Source organism: Castanea sativa, chromosome 8 (genome assembly GCF_040712315.1).
Source record: "Castanea sativa cultivar Marrone di Chiusa Pesio chromosome 8, ASM4071231v1".
Classification (NCBI taxonomy): Eukaryota; Viridiplantae; Streptophyta; class Magnoliopsida; order Fagales; family Fagaceae; genus Castanea; species Castanea sativa.
The window spans coordinates 56,082,867-56,103,190 of NC_134020.1; the positions used below are offsets into that span (position 1 = coordinate 56,082,867).

General features: G+C 42.3%; 1 protein-coding gene across 1 annotated transcript; it reads right to left on the bottom strand.

Annotated features, from left to right (window-relative positions):
* Positions 1-235: 235 nt before the first annotated feature.
* On the bottom strand, positions 236-19,998 carry LOC142607609 (uncharacterized). The gene is made up of 10 exons (XM_075779158.1): positions 18,754-19,998; positions 17,445-17,639; positions 16,986-17,332; positions 4,655-4,946; positions 3,101-3,259; positions 2,045-2,410; positions 1,421-1,486; positions 1,199-1,247; positions 799-922; positions 236-557 (listed from the first exon to the last, which is right to left on the bottom strand). Exons 1-10 carry the CDS (start codon positions 19,531-19,533, stop codon positions 467-469), a joined length of 2,469 nt encoding a protein of 822 aa, XP_075635273.1. The 5' UTR covers positions 19,534-19,998; the 3' UTR covers positions 236-466.
* Positions 19,999-20,324: the final 326 nt, after the last annotated feature.

The window sequence follows — 20,324 nt, forward strand, 5'->3', positions numbered from 1 at the left end:
AACTGAGGTTCTGATAAATCTAAGCCTTGATAGGTCTCACATCTTTGAATTGAGATCTTTTATCAATATTAGCACCTAAAATGCTCCCACAATAACTTCTTGTCAAGTGCAGCTGTTGAGTTTTCCGAACGAGCACATGTGCAATATATTTGGATGTACCAGTGTTATAACATTCTACTTGGTAATGAAATCCCGTATTGAGACATTCCACATAATTATTTCTTGCTAAATGAAATTTATGGGCAACACCAATAATAGTCCCTAATATAGATAAAAACCAGCAGAATTTGCAACTGATATCAATGGCATATTGCACCTGATATCAAATAATGATACATTTGTTTTTCCATACTATGTAAAATTGTAAATTGCAGCAATCAACACTAAAAAATCAACATTTTAGATCACGTTTTGAATTAATACACACAAACTAGTAAAGATGTTGCCAACACCATTTTGCAACTGATCAATTTTGCTCAGATCCATGGCCAGGAATCATATTTAGAGACTTCATTATAAAGGCATACGTGAATGCATCTTCTTGGAGCATCTCAAATCTGCATCCATCAAAATAACAAAACAATAAATTAAGTTATTAGAGAGAAGACATGCAACCGCTTTCGATCAAAGACAGTCGTTTTGAGTTTGAACCATCTTGAGCCCCACTTATTGAGTTTGTAAGAATAACAGTTAAGTGATTAAATTCACTACGTCAGTTTAGCTTAAACTTTTGGAATAAGTGGTACTTTTGGAAAGATTGTGAACGGTTATAGATACAATAACCAGAAAAATTGTTACCTTCCCGACTTCGAAAAATGCCCAGCACCAAGCTCACATTTAAACAACAGTAGGTTATCATCAGTCTTCAGATCTCTCAGTTTTGCCACAAACTTAGCAGGTTCAGAATACATAACACGTGGATCTGTCACAATGCACCAGGGTTCAGATTGAATGAGAAGGAATATATGCATCATATATAAAATTATAACATGTTTCTCTGCTGTCAGATTACCATGCATGAGGGTCAATTTGGCAGACTAACAACCATCCAATGTATCACATACAATGATCATCCAAGCAAACATTAATTTGACAAGATTGTACCAAGAAAGCATGTCCGAAAGTTTAGTGGGCTCCCTTGTATGGGTATTTAACCAGCTTCTAACACTCATAAAAAGTGTTAAGCATTTATCCTTACCATTTAAACCAGCTGTTACAAGAATGTCAGGATAATTTTGTGCCTTAACCTGCGTAAATATTGTTAAAGGTCAGATCAGAATGAAGAATGATGATAATCTGCAATAATACACAACTCCGAAATCATGTTTAAATGGTGAAAATGATGACTAATCTAGCTTCACAGTTCAGAGAAAACTGGTCAACTACATGTAAAGGAAACACAGAGTTGTATAATTCTCACATTATCAACAGGGGAATATGACTTCATGTAGAAGTAGAACTCCTCCTTCCGAGGGTCACCCCATTCCTGCATTAAGAGAAAGTAATCAGCTACAGGTAGATTGTCTGCATCAGCACTATCAATAAAATATAACCAGATCTACTTGCAGCACCCACTGAGAGTCAATTAAAATCTTAAAATCTCAGAGACAGGAGGAGAATGTGAGATAAGTACATCAGTAGAACCATGAACAACGTAAAGAACCACTCACAAATACAAAAATTATAATCAAAGCATTCCAGTATCTCTATAGCACAAATGAAAATGAAAGACCTCAAATTTGGGTGATCCTATCTTAGAGATAGAGCCTGGTATAACGATAAAACGTGGTCCACAAAACAAGAGATTCATCACATGTAAGGCATAGCTGCTGGTATAGTCTTATCAAATGCTAAATGCATGGGTGTACTTATGCTTGTATGCACATCATCTCCATGTTCATATCTGCCTGCACCCTGCATTACAAAAGTTTACTAGAAGAACAAACTCACTAGTCACTTTCTGTGTTTGACAACCCAAAATTTAAACATTTTCAAAGGTTGAGATAGCAATAACAACAGAATCTCATGAGAAAAAGAAACACACCTCCCACTCTAAAGTGGTAAGAGGGATAGTTGGATCCAACATTGTAGTCAAAACATCTACAAAAGGTACTCCAGCCACAGCAGCCTTGAACAAAGCAGGCCTCATATTAAGAACAGCACCAATAAGCAATCCTCCTGCACTTCCTCCATTAATGCACAATTTTTCCTTTGAACAGTACTTGTTTTCTATTAAGTACTCAGCACAAGCAATAAAATCAGTGAAAGTATTTTTTTTCTTCAATAACTTCCCACTCTCATACCACTGCCTTCCCATTTCACCACCTCCACGGATGTGAGCTATTACATAAATAAAACCCCGATCTAACAAAGACAGCCTTGATGCCTCGAAAGTGGGATCTATGCATATCTGTTTAGAACAAGAAATTTTGAATTATAGAGTGAGTCTGAATAAATTAATTGAGTACAAGTGAAAAACAAAAAGAAAAAGGATAGATAAATGGGTGAATATAGCATCCAGACCAGTTCGCATGAACATAACCAAAATGAACAGCCAATTGATGAATAATATGTTCATATAACAGAAGGGAAAAGAAAAAGGAAAAAAAAGAAGTGTTTGATTACATTAAATAAACTTTTAGCAACGCATTGATTCACCACTGGACTATTTCCCATGATTGGAGAACAGTGACCTGTTAGACCAGAAATGTAGAACAGAATCCAGGAATGTAACCTCTAATTAGGACGTTGAAGCTTCTGATGAGAGTCAGGAGACCCCAGAAGAAAGGAATGGATAAAACAAGTGACTTAAACTTCAAGTTGTAGAACATTACAATTAAAAGGGCAAGAGAACTAGGAATAGTACACCAGATCACAAAGTTTTTCCTGTAGAATGGATATTCCAAGTGGATAATACATAAACATAATGCATCAAAACAGCATTCTACAACAACTTTGATCTTTGAAAATCATATTTTGTTAAAATATTACATAAAAAAAAAACAGTTGCCACTTTTTCCATTATCACTATGATATTAAAAACATATAAATCCCTGTTTGTTCCAGTATCCTCAGTTTAATCTATGAAATAATTCATTACCTCATAAGAACCATAGCCATCAAGTAGTAATGGATCTGACCCATCGAGTTTCACAAGATCCTTGCGATAAACAATTGATATTGGAATCTGAGTACCATCTGGAGCATTCGCCCATTTTCTTTCAATAAAATAATTCGAGGCATCAAAACCCCCCAACACCTGGGCAAGAGAGAGAGGAGAAAATTACTGAATTATGATTTACAAAAGTAGCAGCAATATATGAGACATAATCTAAGATATTGCACAATAAATTAACCTATTTTTATGTTATTGCAACAGAAAAAACTAAAAAGCATTTGATTAGTACATGTATGTCAGTCTAGCATGTAAATATATCTACCACTAAGATATTGATGGTAACAGTCTTCATTCATATTCAGTTCTTTAATATTAAAAAAGAAATACAAGAATTGACATACATAAGCCTGAACTATTTGGTTTAACTCCATTTTTGATAACATGAACCATGCAAATGCATACTTGTAAGATGAAGTCAACCCTCTCAAATTTCAGTCTAGATCAATCTAAACTTCAAAGCTATTAATAAAAGCAATAAAGAACTCAGGGAGGATGGGGAAGAGTGATGCAAAATTGCAAATCCTAAGCAAAAGGAGGTCTCTATGACTTTCAAATAAACCACAAGTCCCAGGAGATGATATCAATAAGATTGGGTATACACTTCATTAATAAAATCAATTAGAATTATGTTTCTCTTGATCATCAAGAATTTTCACACCCTTACAGTAAAAAAATTCATACAATAGTTTTAGCAAGTTTTGAAAATGAAGTATTCTAAACATTTTTGGAGATAATAGAGCAGGAGAGGTTATTGTAAGAGAAGGGGGGTGGGAACGTTGTTGATACTTTTTTTTTTATTCATATTGCAACAAGAATTTGAGAGAGATACATCTAATCATCTCAAATATGTGAAATTTAATTTGATCAAATCATCTCAAAAATTTTGAAATATGTGTTTGTATGATCTATTTTTTTTCACAAATCTATAAAAAAGCAATCGACAAAGTTTTTTTATCCTCTTTTTGGTAATTTTTTTTCCAAGAATAACCTCACATATCCAATGTATGGTTTTCTGCTACCCCCCACATTTAAGGATTCTTGGCTTTAGTTAATGTTCTAGCAAACGTTAAGGAAAAATTTAAGCACTGATAAAATGAAGCAAGGATGTAAATTATGAGGTCAAATCACATGTACACACCTAAAGGACTAATTCAAATTTATGTCAAGATCTTGATAAGTTCCAGCTTAATATAAGCAGCAAGCACACTAATTTAAAATCACAGGAAAATGAGTGCCTCTCTGCGAGCATGCACACAATTCCATTAACAGAAATCATGCTCATAGAAAAGATCGGAAAAGAAAACAAGACCATTATTTTATATTAGGAACAAAAATTTTATAAAGAACAAAGCCCTAGTACACACGTAGTATACTTGAGCCCCACCAAAAATTAACTATATCTATTGCTATAAGCATGTAAATCAGATGTCGATTCAGAACACAATAATTTGAAAAGGATCTGTTCATATGACTTACTGTTTCAATCTTCTTCAAGACAGAAACGCCTGTCTTCATATCATAATCATATACAGAGGAAGGAGTCTTCATTGAGCTATAATCAAATTGTAAAATGCTGGAATTAAACTGTGACTCTGATGGATCCACTGAGTATATAGGATCAATAAACTCAACAAGATGACCACCTTGAAGGCTCTTAAGAGGTTCTCCAACATCTGGAAGGCCATAAATAGTTACTTTTGGTAGACCATTTTCACGCTCATATACAACGAGATGATCGTTAAAGAGTTGTATATCCTGAATTTTTACACTGGACAAAATTCAAATGTCATAAGTTTTTTTACCACGGAGCCTCATGCCCTCCAAGAATATTGAGGGAACAGTAGCTACAAAAGATAATAGCACAATACATGCAAAATTTTCTAGAATGGATATGCAACAAATTAGTTCACAATATGACAAAATTACACGCACATCCTTGTAAGTTGTTATTCCTTTGCTATCCATATAAATTGAACCTTTTAAAGTAGGACATAGACATAGACATAGACATACAAGGATTAAGTGGTTGGAGAAAGTGCAAATTGCTAACAGTTGGACAAATATGTTTGCTTAGAGAACATTTACCTAATTACCGGGACAAGGTTATGTTCTGTTCCCTCTATGCACGCATTTTATTTTATCACCCCTTTTTTTAGGGAGAGTGACAGAGAGTGAGATCCCTTAATATGGACAACCCAACTGATAAAGACATCCATTATGTGACAAATTATATACGAAGTAAACATGTTTCCAGCATAAGCTGGAGATATTGAACCAAGGTACAGAACCTCATGTGCCTAGCATAAGGAAAAAAAAACCACCACACTCTCATCCGAACCACCCCCCCCCCCTCTTCCCCCCTCCCCTTTCTCTCCTTCCCCATACTTGGAAAGCATTTCTGAGTTTTGGACCTCTTTCCTTTCCCAAATGTGTTGCCTTCTCTTTCTTAGTCTTTGTCCTATCCTTCACAACCTTCATATTTTGCTTTTTCCATGTAAGTACTTTCCTTCCCATATAGTAGAGGTATCTGCTTATAAGCATCTGCTGAGTTTTGGACCTCTTTCCTTCTAGTACATCTAATCAGCATAATAGAGCAGTAGAATGATAAATTTAAAGTTCTAGTAAACTTATAAAAAAAAAAAAAGTTCAAAATTCTAGTTGATAGGGAACTGATTTAGCCTATCTTTGTCTCGTCCATACAGGTCGTCCATGACCCACCTACCACTGTAAACACCCTCAGAAACTTGCCTACAATTACCTCGTCCGAGGAAGAAGAGTTCTGGACGAGGTAAGCACCACCAGAGTGATGCACTCGTCCAGAGTGCCGACAGCCTCGTCCTGAAGGAGTGACTGTTAGACGAGGCAGCCTCTGCGCGTGTACCAAAGCACACCCAACTAAGGAACTCCAGGACGAGGGTATCGTACTTAGGAAAATCTCCGAATAAGATGTGATAATCCCTTATCCCACGCATAACCGCCAGGTATCCGTTGTGAAACAAGAGCATAACTTCCAAACGGTTATGCAAGTTACGTTTGATTTCTACCTCTCCTTGAATCCAGGAGAAGTTCCAATTTTTATAACCGCCTATAAGAACACTATATAAAGGCTGTTTCAGACAAACCCACGGTATGTTCATTTCTACTCCAAAAAAGTTGGAACTCAGATAACATAGAGAAAAACTAACTTTGCCATCGGAGGATTTTTGGCCGGTTAGCCCCAGTCGCCTTTGATTTGCTTTTCTTTCTTTTTCAGGCCACAGAGAGAACCAGTGGTCCTTTGATGTCCGAAGCATCCAGCCTACTGATCTTCTTGGCATCATCAGTTGGCGCCGTCTGTGGGAAGAGTTATTCTATCCCAGACAATAAGGCTGAATGGTTCGAACGAGATCAAGGGCTACCAGCCCAGCCACCGTAGAGTAGGATGCCTCCAAGGCAATCCCCTTCGCGATCGCGTAGACGCACTCCGCAATGCAACCGCCTTCTATTCAAGATATACAATCCATGGCCGCCGCTATGGCAACCGACACGTCGAACCAGGAGTTGAATAGGGAGATCAACCTCGGGAGGTGGCCAAGGACACATGGAGGGAAGTGGCCCCAAGGAAGGAAGGAGGGGAAAATGTAGAGTCCGAAGATCAAACAAGTGGGTACCGCTTCAAGAAGGGTGCCGCACTTGGAAAAAGAAATGGACCGTATGAGAAAAGCCATGGATGAAATGAGGGAAAACATTAGGCGAGCAAACCCGCAGTAGATGATATGGTCCACCGAACGGACTCCCCCTTTCACAGCCTTCCATCAACCGCCACCCTCTACCCCGAAATTCAAAATGCCTTCTTTAGACTCGTACGATGGAAATCGCGACCCATGCGATCACATTGCAACTTTCAAGACGACCATGCACCGCATTCGGGGTCCCGCACGAGATCATGTGCAGAGCTTTTCCCACCACACTCAAGGGACCAGCGCGAGTGTGGTTCAAGAAGATTCCCCCAAACTCAAGTGGGATCATTTGAAGAACCGAGTAAGCCGTTTGTCAACAACTTCATTGGAGGCTGGGCCACAAACGTTCCTCCTCTAGCCCGCCGACTATAGAGCAAGGGGAAAATGAAAGTTTGTGATCTTTTATCACCCGACAGAGAAGCCTTAACGGTGGACGAGATGGATGACAAGCTATTGCTGGCCGCTTTCCACAACGGGGTCAATTCTCGACTTGTTCATTCATAAGCTCTACGAGCAGAACTACGTACTGGTGGCCGAGCTTGTCCATTCAGCCCTTAATTTTATGAATGCCGAAGACGCTATCATAGCCAAGAAAAGAAAAAGGCGTAACACTGGAAGTGGGCCACCATCGTTATCCGATCCCGTGACCTCGTCCAAAGAAAGTTCGGGTAGACGAGAGAAAAGATAAGGATGGTAAGAAGGCCAGTTCCTCCGCCAGGAATCAGCAATACACGCCCCTGACTATGCCATTAGAGCAAGTTCTTATGCAGATAAAGGATGATCCGTCCTTGAAGTGGCCGGACAAAATGAAGGGAGACCCCAACAAGCGTAATAGGAGCAAGTACTGCCGTTTTCACAGGGACCATGGGCATGATACGGATGAGTGCTTTGACTTGAAGCAGCAGATAGAAAATCTCATTAGACAGGAAAAATTGAGGAACTTCCTTGGACGAGACCAGAGAGATGAGAAAATGAAGGCCAAGGTGGAAGAATCATCACGCCCCCCACTAGGAGAAATAAGGGTAATTATAGGAGGAAGCTCGACGACGCAGTCGTCCAAGTCAAGGAAGACATACCTGAAAGTGGTGCAGAACATCCAACAGTCTGGACGACCTCCTTGGACGAGGGATGTAGACCAACAGGCTGTTACTTTCACGGACGAGGAGGCAGGACGAATTCACCACCCACACGATAACGCGATAGTCATCACCCTACTCATCTCTGACTACACGACCAGGAGGGTATTGATAGACAATGGCAGCTCTGCAGACATTCTCTACTACCCCGCATTCCAACAAATGAGGCTAGGACGAGATCGCCTCGACCAAAGGAACTCGCCGTTAGTAGGATTCGGAGGAATGAAGGTGCAACCCGTGGGCACCATCACGTTGCTAGTGGTCGCTCGAACATATCCGTTAAAGCAGATAACCAAGGAGGTGAATTTCCTTGTTGTTGATTGTGCATCGTCATACAATGCAATTATTGGAAGGCCAACTTTGAACACTGAAAGCGGTAACCTCTACCTACCACCCGTCCATCAAATTCCCGACCGAGCACGAGTAGGCCGTGTACAAGGAGACCTGGCCGTCGCCAGAGAATGCTATTTAGCTATGCCGGCCATGGACGAGCACATGCAAGCGATGAGTATAGACGGAAGAAGGGTCGTGGCCGAGCCCACCGAAGCATTAGAGGACGTCCCCTGGACGATAACCAGCCCGAGAAGTCTACCGTAGCCGGGGCGAGCATGGAAGAGGGGCAAAAGCACGCTTTGATTCGGCTTCGAAGAAAACCTCGATGTCTTTGCATGGAGTCACGAGGACATGCCCGGTATCGATCCGAGCGTCATTACCCATAGCCCGAACGTGTGTCCCTATTCGAAACCAAAGGCGTCGAAGAGAAGAGTTTTTGCTCCCGAGCGAGACAATGCCATTAAGGAAGAGGTGCGTGTTGGTCGCCGCGAAGTTTATCCGAGAAGTTCATTACCCGATCGGTTGGCGAACGTAGTCATGGTCAAGAAAGCCAATGGCAAGTGGCGGATGTGCGTGGACTTCATCGATCTAAACAAAGCTTGCCCCAAGGATAGCTACCCATTGCCGCGCATTGACCAAGAAGGGACTCGACGGCAGTCGTCACAGATACTTACCATGGATGCTTTCTCGTGGTATAACCGCATTCGATGAATGAAGCAGATCGTGAGAAGACCTCATTCGTCACGAGCCAAGGGTTGTATTGCTACAAGGTTATGCCCTTCGGTTTGAAGAACGCGGGGGCGACCTACCAAAGGCCGGTTAACCATATGTTCCGTCCTCAAATTGCCGAAATGTGGAGGTTTATGTGGACGACATGCTGGTGAAGAGCCAGACGAGGATAAACATCTTGACGACCTTCATGAGAATATTGATACGTTGCGACGGTGCCTCATGAAATTAAATCCGAGCAAAAGGTGCTTTCGGGGTTTCATGGGTAAGTTCTGGGGTTTATGGTGTCGCACGTAGGAATTGAGGCGAATCCGGATAAAATCCAAAGCGATACCGAACATGGAGCCACCGAAAAATATCAACGAAGTCCGCTCATCCGGACGAGTCGCCGCCCTCAACAAGTTTGTATCGAAAGCTACCGACAAATGTTTACCATTCTTTAAAGTCCTTAGGAAGGCTTTTGAATGGACGGACGAGTGTCAAAAGGCCTTCCAAGACTTGGAAGACGTATCTAATGACGGCACCACCGTTGAGTCCGTCTGCACTGGGAAGAGTTGTACTTGTACTTGCGTTGTCCCCACACGCAAGAAGCTCAACGTTAGTCGAGAAGAGGGAGAGTCTAGAAGCCGGTCTATTACACAAGCCACGCGATGAGAGGTGAAGGACGATACCCGATGATGGAGAAACTAGCCTTCGCATTAATCACGGCTTCCAGAAGCCGAGACATTATTTCCTGTGCACACGTCATCAACGTCCCCGTACCATCCCATAAAAAAGGCGATGAGCAAGTTGGAAGCCGCCGGACGGCTAGTATAGTGGGCCGTTAAGCTTCCGCCGAGTTTGATGTCGTACCTCCCGAGTGAGCACAATAAAAGCGCAAGCATTGGTAGATTTCATTGCAGAATTCACCCCCGCCGGACGACTCCGAACAAGGACGAAGGAAATGAAATTGGGTGGTTAATGTAGACGGATCGTCCACAATGTATGCGTGAGGGATTGGAATTGTACCTCAAGTCCCCCGAGGGTGACAAGCCGGAGTATGCGGCCCGTTCGCAAGACATCCAACTACCAACAACGAGGCTGAGTACGAGGCTCTACTCAAGGGGTTGGAATTGGCCAAGTCCTTAGGGGCGGAGTCGTTAACAATCAGAGGAGACTTTCAACTGGTCATTAACCAAGTAAATGGGATGTGTGATGTCAAGGAGGATCGAATGAAGAAGTACCTTAACAGAGTAAAACACCTTAACAGAGTAAAACGCCTTGCCCGAAAATTTTCAGCCATAAGTTTTATTCAACTTCCCAGGGAGGAGAATGCGGAAGCAGACGCCTTGGCGAAAGCCGCCTCGGCAGGGGTCATAGACGAGTTCGGCGACATCCAGTACATGCCGAGCATAGACATCCCTGACATACAGCAGATAGGAGGAGGAGAGAATTGGATGAGTCCGATAATAATTTACCGCAAGGATGGGAGGCTTCCAGAGGACAAGGATGAGGCGAGAAAGTTAAGGGTCAAGTCGGCCAAGTATGTCCTCATAAATGAGGTGTTGTACAAGCGAGACTTTTCCCAACCCTACTTAAGATGTCTGGCTCCTAACGAGTCAAATTATGTTCTGAGGGAAGTTCATGAAGGATCGTGTGGAAATCATTCAGGGGCAAGGTCCCTTGTCCATAAGATCGTCCGTGCCGGCTACTATTGGCCAACAATGCAGGCAGACGCTAAAGCCTATGTCAAGGTATGTGACCAATGCCAGCGTTATAGCAATGTGCCCGCATAGCCGTCGAGTATCGTACCCCAATGACAGCCCCCATGGCCCTTCGCACAAAATGGGGACCGGATATCCCGGGTCCTTTTCCCATATGAGTCCGGCAAATGAAGTTTTTGGTGGTAGGGATAGATTACTTTACCAAGTGGGTAGAAGCCGAGCCTCTTGCAAAAGAATCACTTAGCAGTTAACGTGAAGAATTTTGTATGGAAGAATATCCTATGTGTTCGGAGTACCTGTGGTATTAGTATCCGACAACGGACGTCAATTTGACAACGCACCCTTCGTGACTTCGCAATCATTTTGGAATCAAGAATCACTATTCTTCACCCTCCCATCCACAGCAAATGGGCAAGCTGAAGTAGCAAACCGATCCCCGTTGAAAATCATCAAGACTCGCTTGAGGGGGCAAAAGGGATATGGCCGACGAGCTACCAGTGTTCTTCGGGGCCTATAGACGATCGCACGAACTCCGACAGAGAGACCCCTTTAAACTAGCCTATGGGAGTGAAGCCGTCATACCACGGAGGTCCATATGGCAAGTCACCGAGTGATGGAGTACCAGGAGAAAGACAACGGGGAACAACTTCGCCTTGACCTCGATCTTATTGATGAGGTAAGAATGGATGCGGAGCAAAGGACGGCGAGGTACAAAAATCTCATGGCCAGACAGCACGATGCCATGGTAAAACCCAGACGGTTCGATGTGGGGGACCTTGTCCTCAAAAGGGTCTCCTTGGCAACCAGGAACCCAGCTCATGGAAAACTGGGACCCAATTGGGAAGGACCCTACAGGGTAATCAATTGCAAAAGGCAGGGGTCCTACTACCTGGAAGCCCTGAACGGGCGGAAGTTAGAGCATTCTTGGAACGTGGAACATCTGCGAAGGTATTATCAGTGATGAGCAAGGACGAGGGAAGTCAGTAGCAAAATTACAATTATAATTCGCGTGTTTACCTATATTTACTTTTGCTTTTACTACTGTTATGGTGTGTTATGAATAAAAGTGCACTAGTTCTCGAACTTTTGCACTACTTACAGACTAGCTTATGAAAGACAATGCTATGTACTTAAGTATCTTAATAAGGCACTAGCTTATAAGCATGTGCCAAGTTTGTGAACAATGTTCATGTAATAATATGGTTTGAATTTCTTATATATTTGAATTCCAGTTTCCCTGATAATACCCACGGAGAAGGAAAAAGCCTTAGGCAAGTAAAATCTCTGGACGAAGACAAACTCGTCTAAGCTTTCCTTAAAAAAGAATGAGGATAAAGCAAAGAAAAAATGCTAAGGCATGCTCGTCCAAGCTTTCCTTAAAAAAAAAGAATGAGGATAAAGCAAAGAAAAAATGCTAAGGCATGCTCGTCCAAGCTTTCCTTAGCAGGGCCTACTCGTCTAAGAAGGAAAGTAGGCATTAACACGTGCATTCCAACGACGAGCATATGGTCGAGATGATTATGAACTCGCAAAAATACTAGTAATCGCCTAAAGAACAGGCAAAGTGATCATCATCGTCCTAATCTAGTCGTCCATAAGGGCATCATGTAAACAATCACCCAACACTTGGGAACATTGCTTAAAAGGCAATTGAATAAGAAAATAATACACACACTCGTCCATAGAACAACAATAATGATAAGCGAAAATAAACATTCATTAAACAATAAAGGGTGAACGACCACCGTCCAAAAACCCTTGAGAAATAAGCCTTGAAAGGCATTGTTTATTAAGCCGTCAAAAGTACTCAGGACGAGACAAATGTACTCTTATACATTTTAAAAAAAAAAAGAAGAAGAAAGAGACAGGAAGAAAACACTTGAACAAATAATGAAAATCTTCAAATAACGGGCATCAGGCATTAGGGTCGTCTTCAGCGGGCTTGGTCGAGGCATCGTCTTCAACATTGACGTCTTCAGAGCTAGTCTGAAGAAAAGAACTGGAAGCACCTCCTAGTTGAAGGACGATGGGGCTGAAATCAACTTCTGGAAACTTTTCTTTCGCCTCCATGCGAAAATCCTCAAATCCAAACTCGCATAGTTGGCGTCCGTAAGGTCGTTGAATGGCTTCGAAGCCTTGAACTCGTCCACGCCTTCGTCCTTAGCCCTCACAAGGGAGTTGCTCACTCGTCCGATTCTCCTTTGAAAGTGGTCAAGACGAGAGTCTTTCTCCACCATGTTGGCCTTCGCCTCCTCGACGAGGTTGGGCAAACCCCTTGGCCTCGTCCTTAGCCTCTGGCCTGCCTCCCCCAACCCTTGCAATCGTCCTTGACCTCCCGGATCCTCCTCTCCAACAAGCCAGCCTCGTCCTATCCAGCTTTTTGCCTCGTCTGACGCCTATAAACTTGGACATGGCCTGCACAAGCAAATAAAAGTTTTCGTATTAAACAAAGCCGACAAGCATAAAAGCAAAACTAGTGACGAGAATAAATTCATATCACTTACCTTGAAAAGATCGTGGACACCTGAATGTTCAAAATCTTTCAAGGACATGTTATAGCATACAGCCACGTCCTCGTCAGACACTGCTTGTTGGAACCTCTCCCAAGCCAACCCTTCACTCTCAAGGAGGTTAGGCACAACGTCAACGGGAGGCTGGGACGAGGTAGGAACATTGGTTTTGGACGGAGGAGGATGAACAGGCTCAGACGACTCCACATCAACGATCTGGACGGACGGTGAAGGAGGAGGAACGGGGACAGCGGGAGAGATGACCCCAGGCTTGGACGATTTCCTGTGCTTGGCTCTCCGGCTGGGGAGGTTTTCAAGGTTGATAGCCTTTGACAGGCTCCTCTTATCACCGGTAGCAGGACGAGCCCTTGCCTCGGAGTCTTGCCTAGCACGCTCGTCCGCGACTCCTTTGCCCTTGTTTTCCTTCATAGTAGCCATCCCTAAAACAAATAACAATAATAACGGGTATGGGTGAATAAGTTAGCAAATCTGTCTAAGACGACAAAAATAAGGAAATAATAAAAAAGAGAAATTCAAGACGAGAACTCACGTCGACAAACTGTGATTTCGTGGGCTAATGCTTCCGGAGAGGGCTCTGGGCCAAGTCCCCAAGTCGCAAGACGTTGCAGGGTGACCAAAGAGTGGAAGTCCCTCTCTGGGTGAAGACGAGCCTTCTGAACGCGTCCTAAATAGAACTTGTTCAACGATGGCCTTCTAACACCTGCAATAAAGACGAGGAGTTTAACATAGAAAGATGTATAATAAAGGTAATGTTACGGTAGTGGTAAGCATACCTTCAGGACGAAGGTTCCCTATGTCTCCTGTATAGGGGGGAAACGAATCCCCTCGCTCAACTCAATGCATGGCCCTCGCCCAAAAACCGAGACGAAGAAGAACTCCGTCTTCCAGCCTCCTATCTCGAAGTAACCAAAGATTTAATAATCCTACAATCTTTTCTCCCCGGGCCGTGAACCGATGTAAGCCACGAGATTGACTAATTTCGCAGGGTTTATAGCAAAAGGAATTCGTCCACGAAGAGGACAATCTCCTTCAAAAACCTCTCTCCACAAAACTTGCATAGAAAACGACTAGTCTCCATGCATTAGGATTTAGCCGACACAAACCTAAACCTAACCTACTAAGTAACTCCCTCGGCAAAAGCATTAAGAGGTAGCCTAAGACCCCCTAGAAGATAGGCTTCATAAACCCCAATGCCAAAAAGTGAGGTTGGCAACACCACTCACCACGGACGGCTAATCTAGGATTTAGCTCGTCCGGGATTTGGTACCGCCCATAAGGGTGGACGCTAACTTCCTCTCGTCCGTCTTGGCCGAACCCCTACATGCTAGAGCTTGTATACGCCTCAACCTCGTCCATTCTAGTGGGCGAGGGCGTGCAAGAGGACCAGCCCCGTACCCGTGACCCTACCCTCGTCCTAAGTTCTTCCCGGAAAACTTGCGGAACCCCAGAACCCTGTGAAACATACTCGTCTGTGGTATTACCACTGCTCCTACTGTCACTACTAGAACCACTATAGCTAGTTGTGTTACGATATTCATCTATCTCCCTATCAACACTATTGCTAGACGAAGAGAAACTTTCGGACATTTTGGAAATATAAGGGAAACCTAAAGACAAGCGTAGAGAAAATACCTGGCTCTAGACGAAAGAAACTAGGGACGCTGGAATACTCCTAGACGAGGCGATGGACGAGAGATGTCAAACGAGAGAATTTGGAAAATGGAGAGGGTAGGGGAGGAAATCCACTATTTATAGGTGTTGAAAAGTAAAACCCAGAACGAAATGACCAATCAGGAAGAACCACGTGGCAACCTCCTCGAAAACCCAAATCGACGCAACGGTTAACCTAGGTAAATAATGACACGTGACATAATCTGGGGCCTTTGGAGCCTCGTCCTCTACTTTGAAACACGTGGAATAGTACGTTGAAACGAGTCCAGAAACCAAAGAGCTTTGGACGACCTTAAAACAGGGGGCAACTGATAGGGAACTGATTTAGCCTATCTTTGTCTCGTCCATACAGGTCGTCCATGACCCACCTACCACTGTAAACACCCTCAAAAACTTGCCTACAATTACCTCGTCCAAGGAAGAAGAGTTCTGGACGAGGTAAGCACCACCAGAGTGATGCACTCGTCCAGAGTGCCGACAGCCTCGTCCTGAAGGAGTGACTGTTAGACGAGGCAGCCTCTGCGCGTGTACCAAAGCACACCCAACTAAGGAACTCCAGGACGAGGGTATCGTACTTAGGAAAATCTCCGAATAAGATGTGATAATCCCTTATCCCACGCATAACCGCCAGGTATCCGTTGTGAAACAAGAGCATAACTTCCAAACGGTTATGCAAGTTACGTTTGATTTCTACCTCTCCTTGAATCCAGGAGAAGTTCCAATTTTTATAACCGCCTATAAGAACACTATATAAAGGCTGTTTCAGACAAACCCACGGTATGTTCATTTCTACTCCAAAAAAGTTGGAACTCAGATAACATAGAGAAAAACTAACTTTGCCATCGGAGGATTTTTGGCCGGTTAGCCCCGGTCGCCTTTGATTCGCTTTTCTTTCTTTTTCAGGCCACAGAGAGAACCAGTGGTCCTTTGAAGTCCGAAGCATCCAGCCTACTGATCTTCTTGGCATCATCACTAGTAGTCATCCCAGGTTTCCCTCTAGTATATCTAATTGCATAATGGAGCAACAGAACGATAAGTTCAAAGTTCTAGTAGTCCTTCAAGTATGTTCTTCACATTTCCGGATATACATCCAAGTGACTTTAGGTATGTCCTTCACATCTCCGGATATACTTATGTCCTTCAAGTATGACTAATTTACTATCAATTTTTCTGCAGAGACTTCAAGGGTTCAACCTATAGGAGAAGAGGGTTTCCACTTTTCAGTGGAGGGATGCCTCATTCTGTAGCCAACTTTTGTCATTTGATTAGTGTCCGTGCGTATCTGTTTTATAAAGGACTAGTTATTACTGGCTATGTTAGGTATGGATTTGATGTAGAATTTTGTTTTCATTGAATCTATGACAATCCTTTTCCTTGCATTTTTAAGTCAAAACAAGGAAATTGACCTTTAGAACATTGAACACCACGAAGCATGAGCATATTATCTAGATTCGTAAATTTGTTACTCAGTAAAAAAAGATGAGCTTATAGGATCAAGCATGCCTAGATTTTCTATGATTAACATGCGCACATCGTGTAAAGTTGGGAGAGAGGAAAGTTCTATAGCTTCAAGGATAGGAGAACAAATATAACATGTAGCATCAGCAAAAGTGTACTATTGCAAAAGATATTACAAACTTTCATGTTAGCAGAAAATTTGAGACAATTTAGAAGAAAGAAGAAACATTTCAGGTATTTTGAATTCTTGCCACTTTTGAATTTAAGAATTCACAGTAACTTTCCAGCATGAATTGTATTGAATTCTGAAAAGAACTAATTTTGATCTGATAGTCCATGACAGGATGATCCAAAATGTCAAGAAGTAAACAATTGAAATTAAAACAGAAGGGGGTCTGATTCTATAAAATGTTTTTTGATCACATTCAGATCTACACTCTGTAGGTATATAATACAGTTACTTTATTTGTTTCATATAATACATAGAATGTGTTAGCAATGTAAAACTGGTAGGAATTGATAATTACCTTTGTCTGTGTGGAAGAAGAAGCGTAGTTGCATTAGTATTATCCAGAGGACAAGCTATGAGTTCAGAATTGAAAAACTCATCACTCCTCCTCTGGATAAAAAAATGATTCCCACGATGGCTGACTGAGGTGTCAATGCCATCTACACGAGGTGTGAGAACTTTAAGTCCATCTTCAGGGTTTGAAACATCAAGATAAAAGTTAAACCTAGTATTTTTACTTTCAGAAGCAACAAACAAAAACTTCTTGCTTTCAGAAGCTTGAAGATCAAGAGAAAAGGTATCATCTTTTTCGTAGTAAAGACAGGTATCGGTCGATTGCTGTGTTCCCAATTTATGTAACCACGCCTGTGGGCAATAACAACAGAGCATTAGCAAAACAACTAACAAGCCCATTAATAGTGTAATGTAATTTAGAATGAAATGTGCGGGAAGTAAAGAAGGAAAGAGAAGAACCTACCTTGTGAGGGCGGAGAATGTCATCCATGGTGATGTAAACTAAAGAGGCATCACTAGCCCATTCAAGATAGGCAGTGACACCCACAAGAGGTTTATCCACAGTAGCCCCAGTTTCAGCATCAATGACATAAACAGTGTAGATCTCATCTCCTTTAGTGTCCTCGGCATATGCCACCAATTTGTTATTGGGACTAACCTGTAGTGTAGTGTAGTGTAAAAAGCTTTGTAATTTGAGAAGCAGCAAATTGGGGGGAATGTGCAGATTAGGCATGTGGATGGCATGAATATAGTAAGTTAGGCATGATTTGAAACAATAAAGGAAAATAACAACTCGAGTTTCAAAAACTCGAGATTCACATTAAAACTCGAGTCTACAAGACTCGCTTTGTGCTCGCTAAGGTGGAGAAAAATGCCACCTGGATCTCGAGTCTTCAAAACTCGATTTTTATAAAAATAAAAACACATTTAACTCGAGTCTGATAGACTCGAGTTCTACGGCACAAAAAAAAAAATTTTCACAGATCTCGAGTCTTTGAGACTCGAGATTTACACAACAATGCCCACTCTACCAGACTCCATTTCTACCGGAATAACCCTCTCTAAGTTCTGGCCTTACCTGGAAATGAGGGAAAAACAAAATCCCAGTGGACGAGAGTGCGAGACAGTGAGAGAGCTGAGTGAGCGGTCGCCGATGGGTTTTCTACCACCGATGAGATGCGAGGTCGCCGATGAGCTGCGAGGTCGCCGATGAGATGCGAGGTCGCCGATGAGCTGTGAGGTCGCCGATGGGTTTTCTACCACCGATGATATGCGAGGTCGCCGATGGGTTTTCTACCACCGATGAGATGCGAGGTCGCCGATGAGCTGCGAGGTCGCCGATGAGAGGAGACAAGAGTTTTATGCCGCCGATGGGTTTTTCTGCCGCCGATGAGATGCGGTAGAGGGTTTGGGGTTTGAAGGAGATGGAGCGTCTGGGCGTCTGGGCGCTGGGCCGCTAGTTTCAGAAACTGATGAAAATGATGATAAATCGAGTTTTTGAAACTCGATTTCAAGCTGAAGCAAATCGAGTTTCAAAAACTCGATTTCAACGTGATTCCACGTGGATTTTTCTTCCACATCAGGTACCACCACTTACAAATCGAGACTTAAAAACTCGAGTTTTATCTCGGAACTCGAGTTTTAGACACTCGAGATGCTAGTTTTCAACATTGTTTTAAAACGTGGCAACTAACTAAATTTTTTAATATTTAATGTTATTTAAAAATAAAATTCCAGCAAATTGAGATAATAGTCAAAGAGAAAGAGAGGACCTCGAAAGCATCAATGCTATAATAATCGTAAGATTGAGCCTTAACATTCTCGTCCAAGATAATATGCTCTTCTTCAGCATTGGGATCAGTGGGCATGGTGTCGTGCACAGAAGGTGGGGCGTTGGGATTGGGTACAGGGCGCCTACAGTGTTGAACATACTCCTTGCCCTCAAGAGTCCTCTGGTAGTAATAGTAAGGCCCTCTTTGTACAGGGGCAGACACGTCGTCCTCTTTGATCCTCCCTCTGATCTCCGCATACAGCTCATCTTCAAACTTTTTGGAATCGGACATGAGGGAATCGGTAAAGACGTTCTCTTGTTTGAGGTAAGAGAGCATGTCGGGATTGGAGCGAGAATCGTCGCGGAGCCAATAGTAGTTGTCGACCCTGACGTCGCCGAACAATTCCATCTTGTGGGGTACCTTCTTTGCCACAGGAGGCTGAGGCTGAGTCTGTGTGGTCATGGTGGCCGTTGATCGGACGACGGCGGCGTTGTTAGAATTGGAAGAAAGGGAAAGAGAGAAAAGCAGTGCGTAAACAACACTTTTTACACTGCGCTCAACTCTGCAACACAAAAGTCCATTGATTGATATGGATGCATTCAAATCTGCAACACAAAAGTCCTGTAACGAATCGGGGTCAGCCGATAGGGAAGGCACCGGGAGAAGCAGTAACATTAGAAGGCAAGATAGCAGGTAGAGGGGTGAGTTTGAAGATTTCATCATGGCTGCTAGAAACTCCTGTTTTTTAGAGAGTACAAGATTGTAAAAGATGAGTTTCATCGTGGACTTTTTTTAAAAAAAAAAAATTTATATTTTTATTCCTTTATTATTTTTTTACGCGGGAAGCTTTCAGATTGGATTGGTTGGAATTGGATGGATTCGATTCTAAACTATTATGTCTAAAACTAAAAACAGTAAAAAAATTACTACTAGTAGTATTCTATTTTAGTACTAACACTAAAATAAAAGATAAATGGGCAAAACACAAAGACAAAGAAACACTGCAACTGCGTTGGGAGTTGGGAGTAATTTTCTGCTCAACTCCAAGACCAAAACCATTCGTGTTGTTGTTGGAGGAAGCTTCTGTGCAATTGTGCTTTTCTGTGCTTCACGTGGAAAGAACATAGCTAAATTCCGGATAAGATGAAGTCATAAAGAAGACGAGAAAAGTCGCTTGTTTTAGTTATATGATAGCCTCTCATCTTTCTCCATTTGCTGCTTTCTTTTTTCTTTTTTTAATTGAAACAAAAGCATTCTCATTCTGATAGAGGGAATTCTGTCTTTACCGTAAACAATAACACAAAAAACATTTTAAAACATGTATAATATATATCCGGGCTCCCATTGGATTTGCTTTTCCTATCCTTCCTCCTTTGCCCATAGCATTCAAATGTTGAATATGATGCTAATCCAATCAAATTTACCTGGAATTAATGATTGATTAGCAAACATTTTGGAATTTCCATGACTGCTCTGTTTTTCTACGCCCAATGTATGTAGTCAGAAGTCACTCACTTTTATCGCATGCAATTTGCATTTGTGATGTGATTCTTTTTGGATTTAATAGTTCT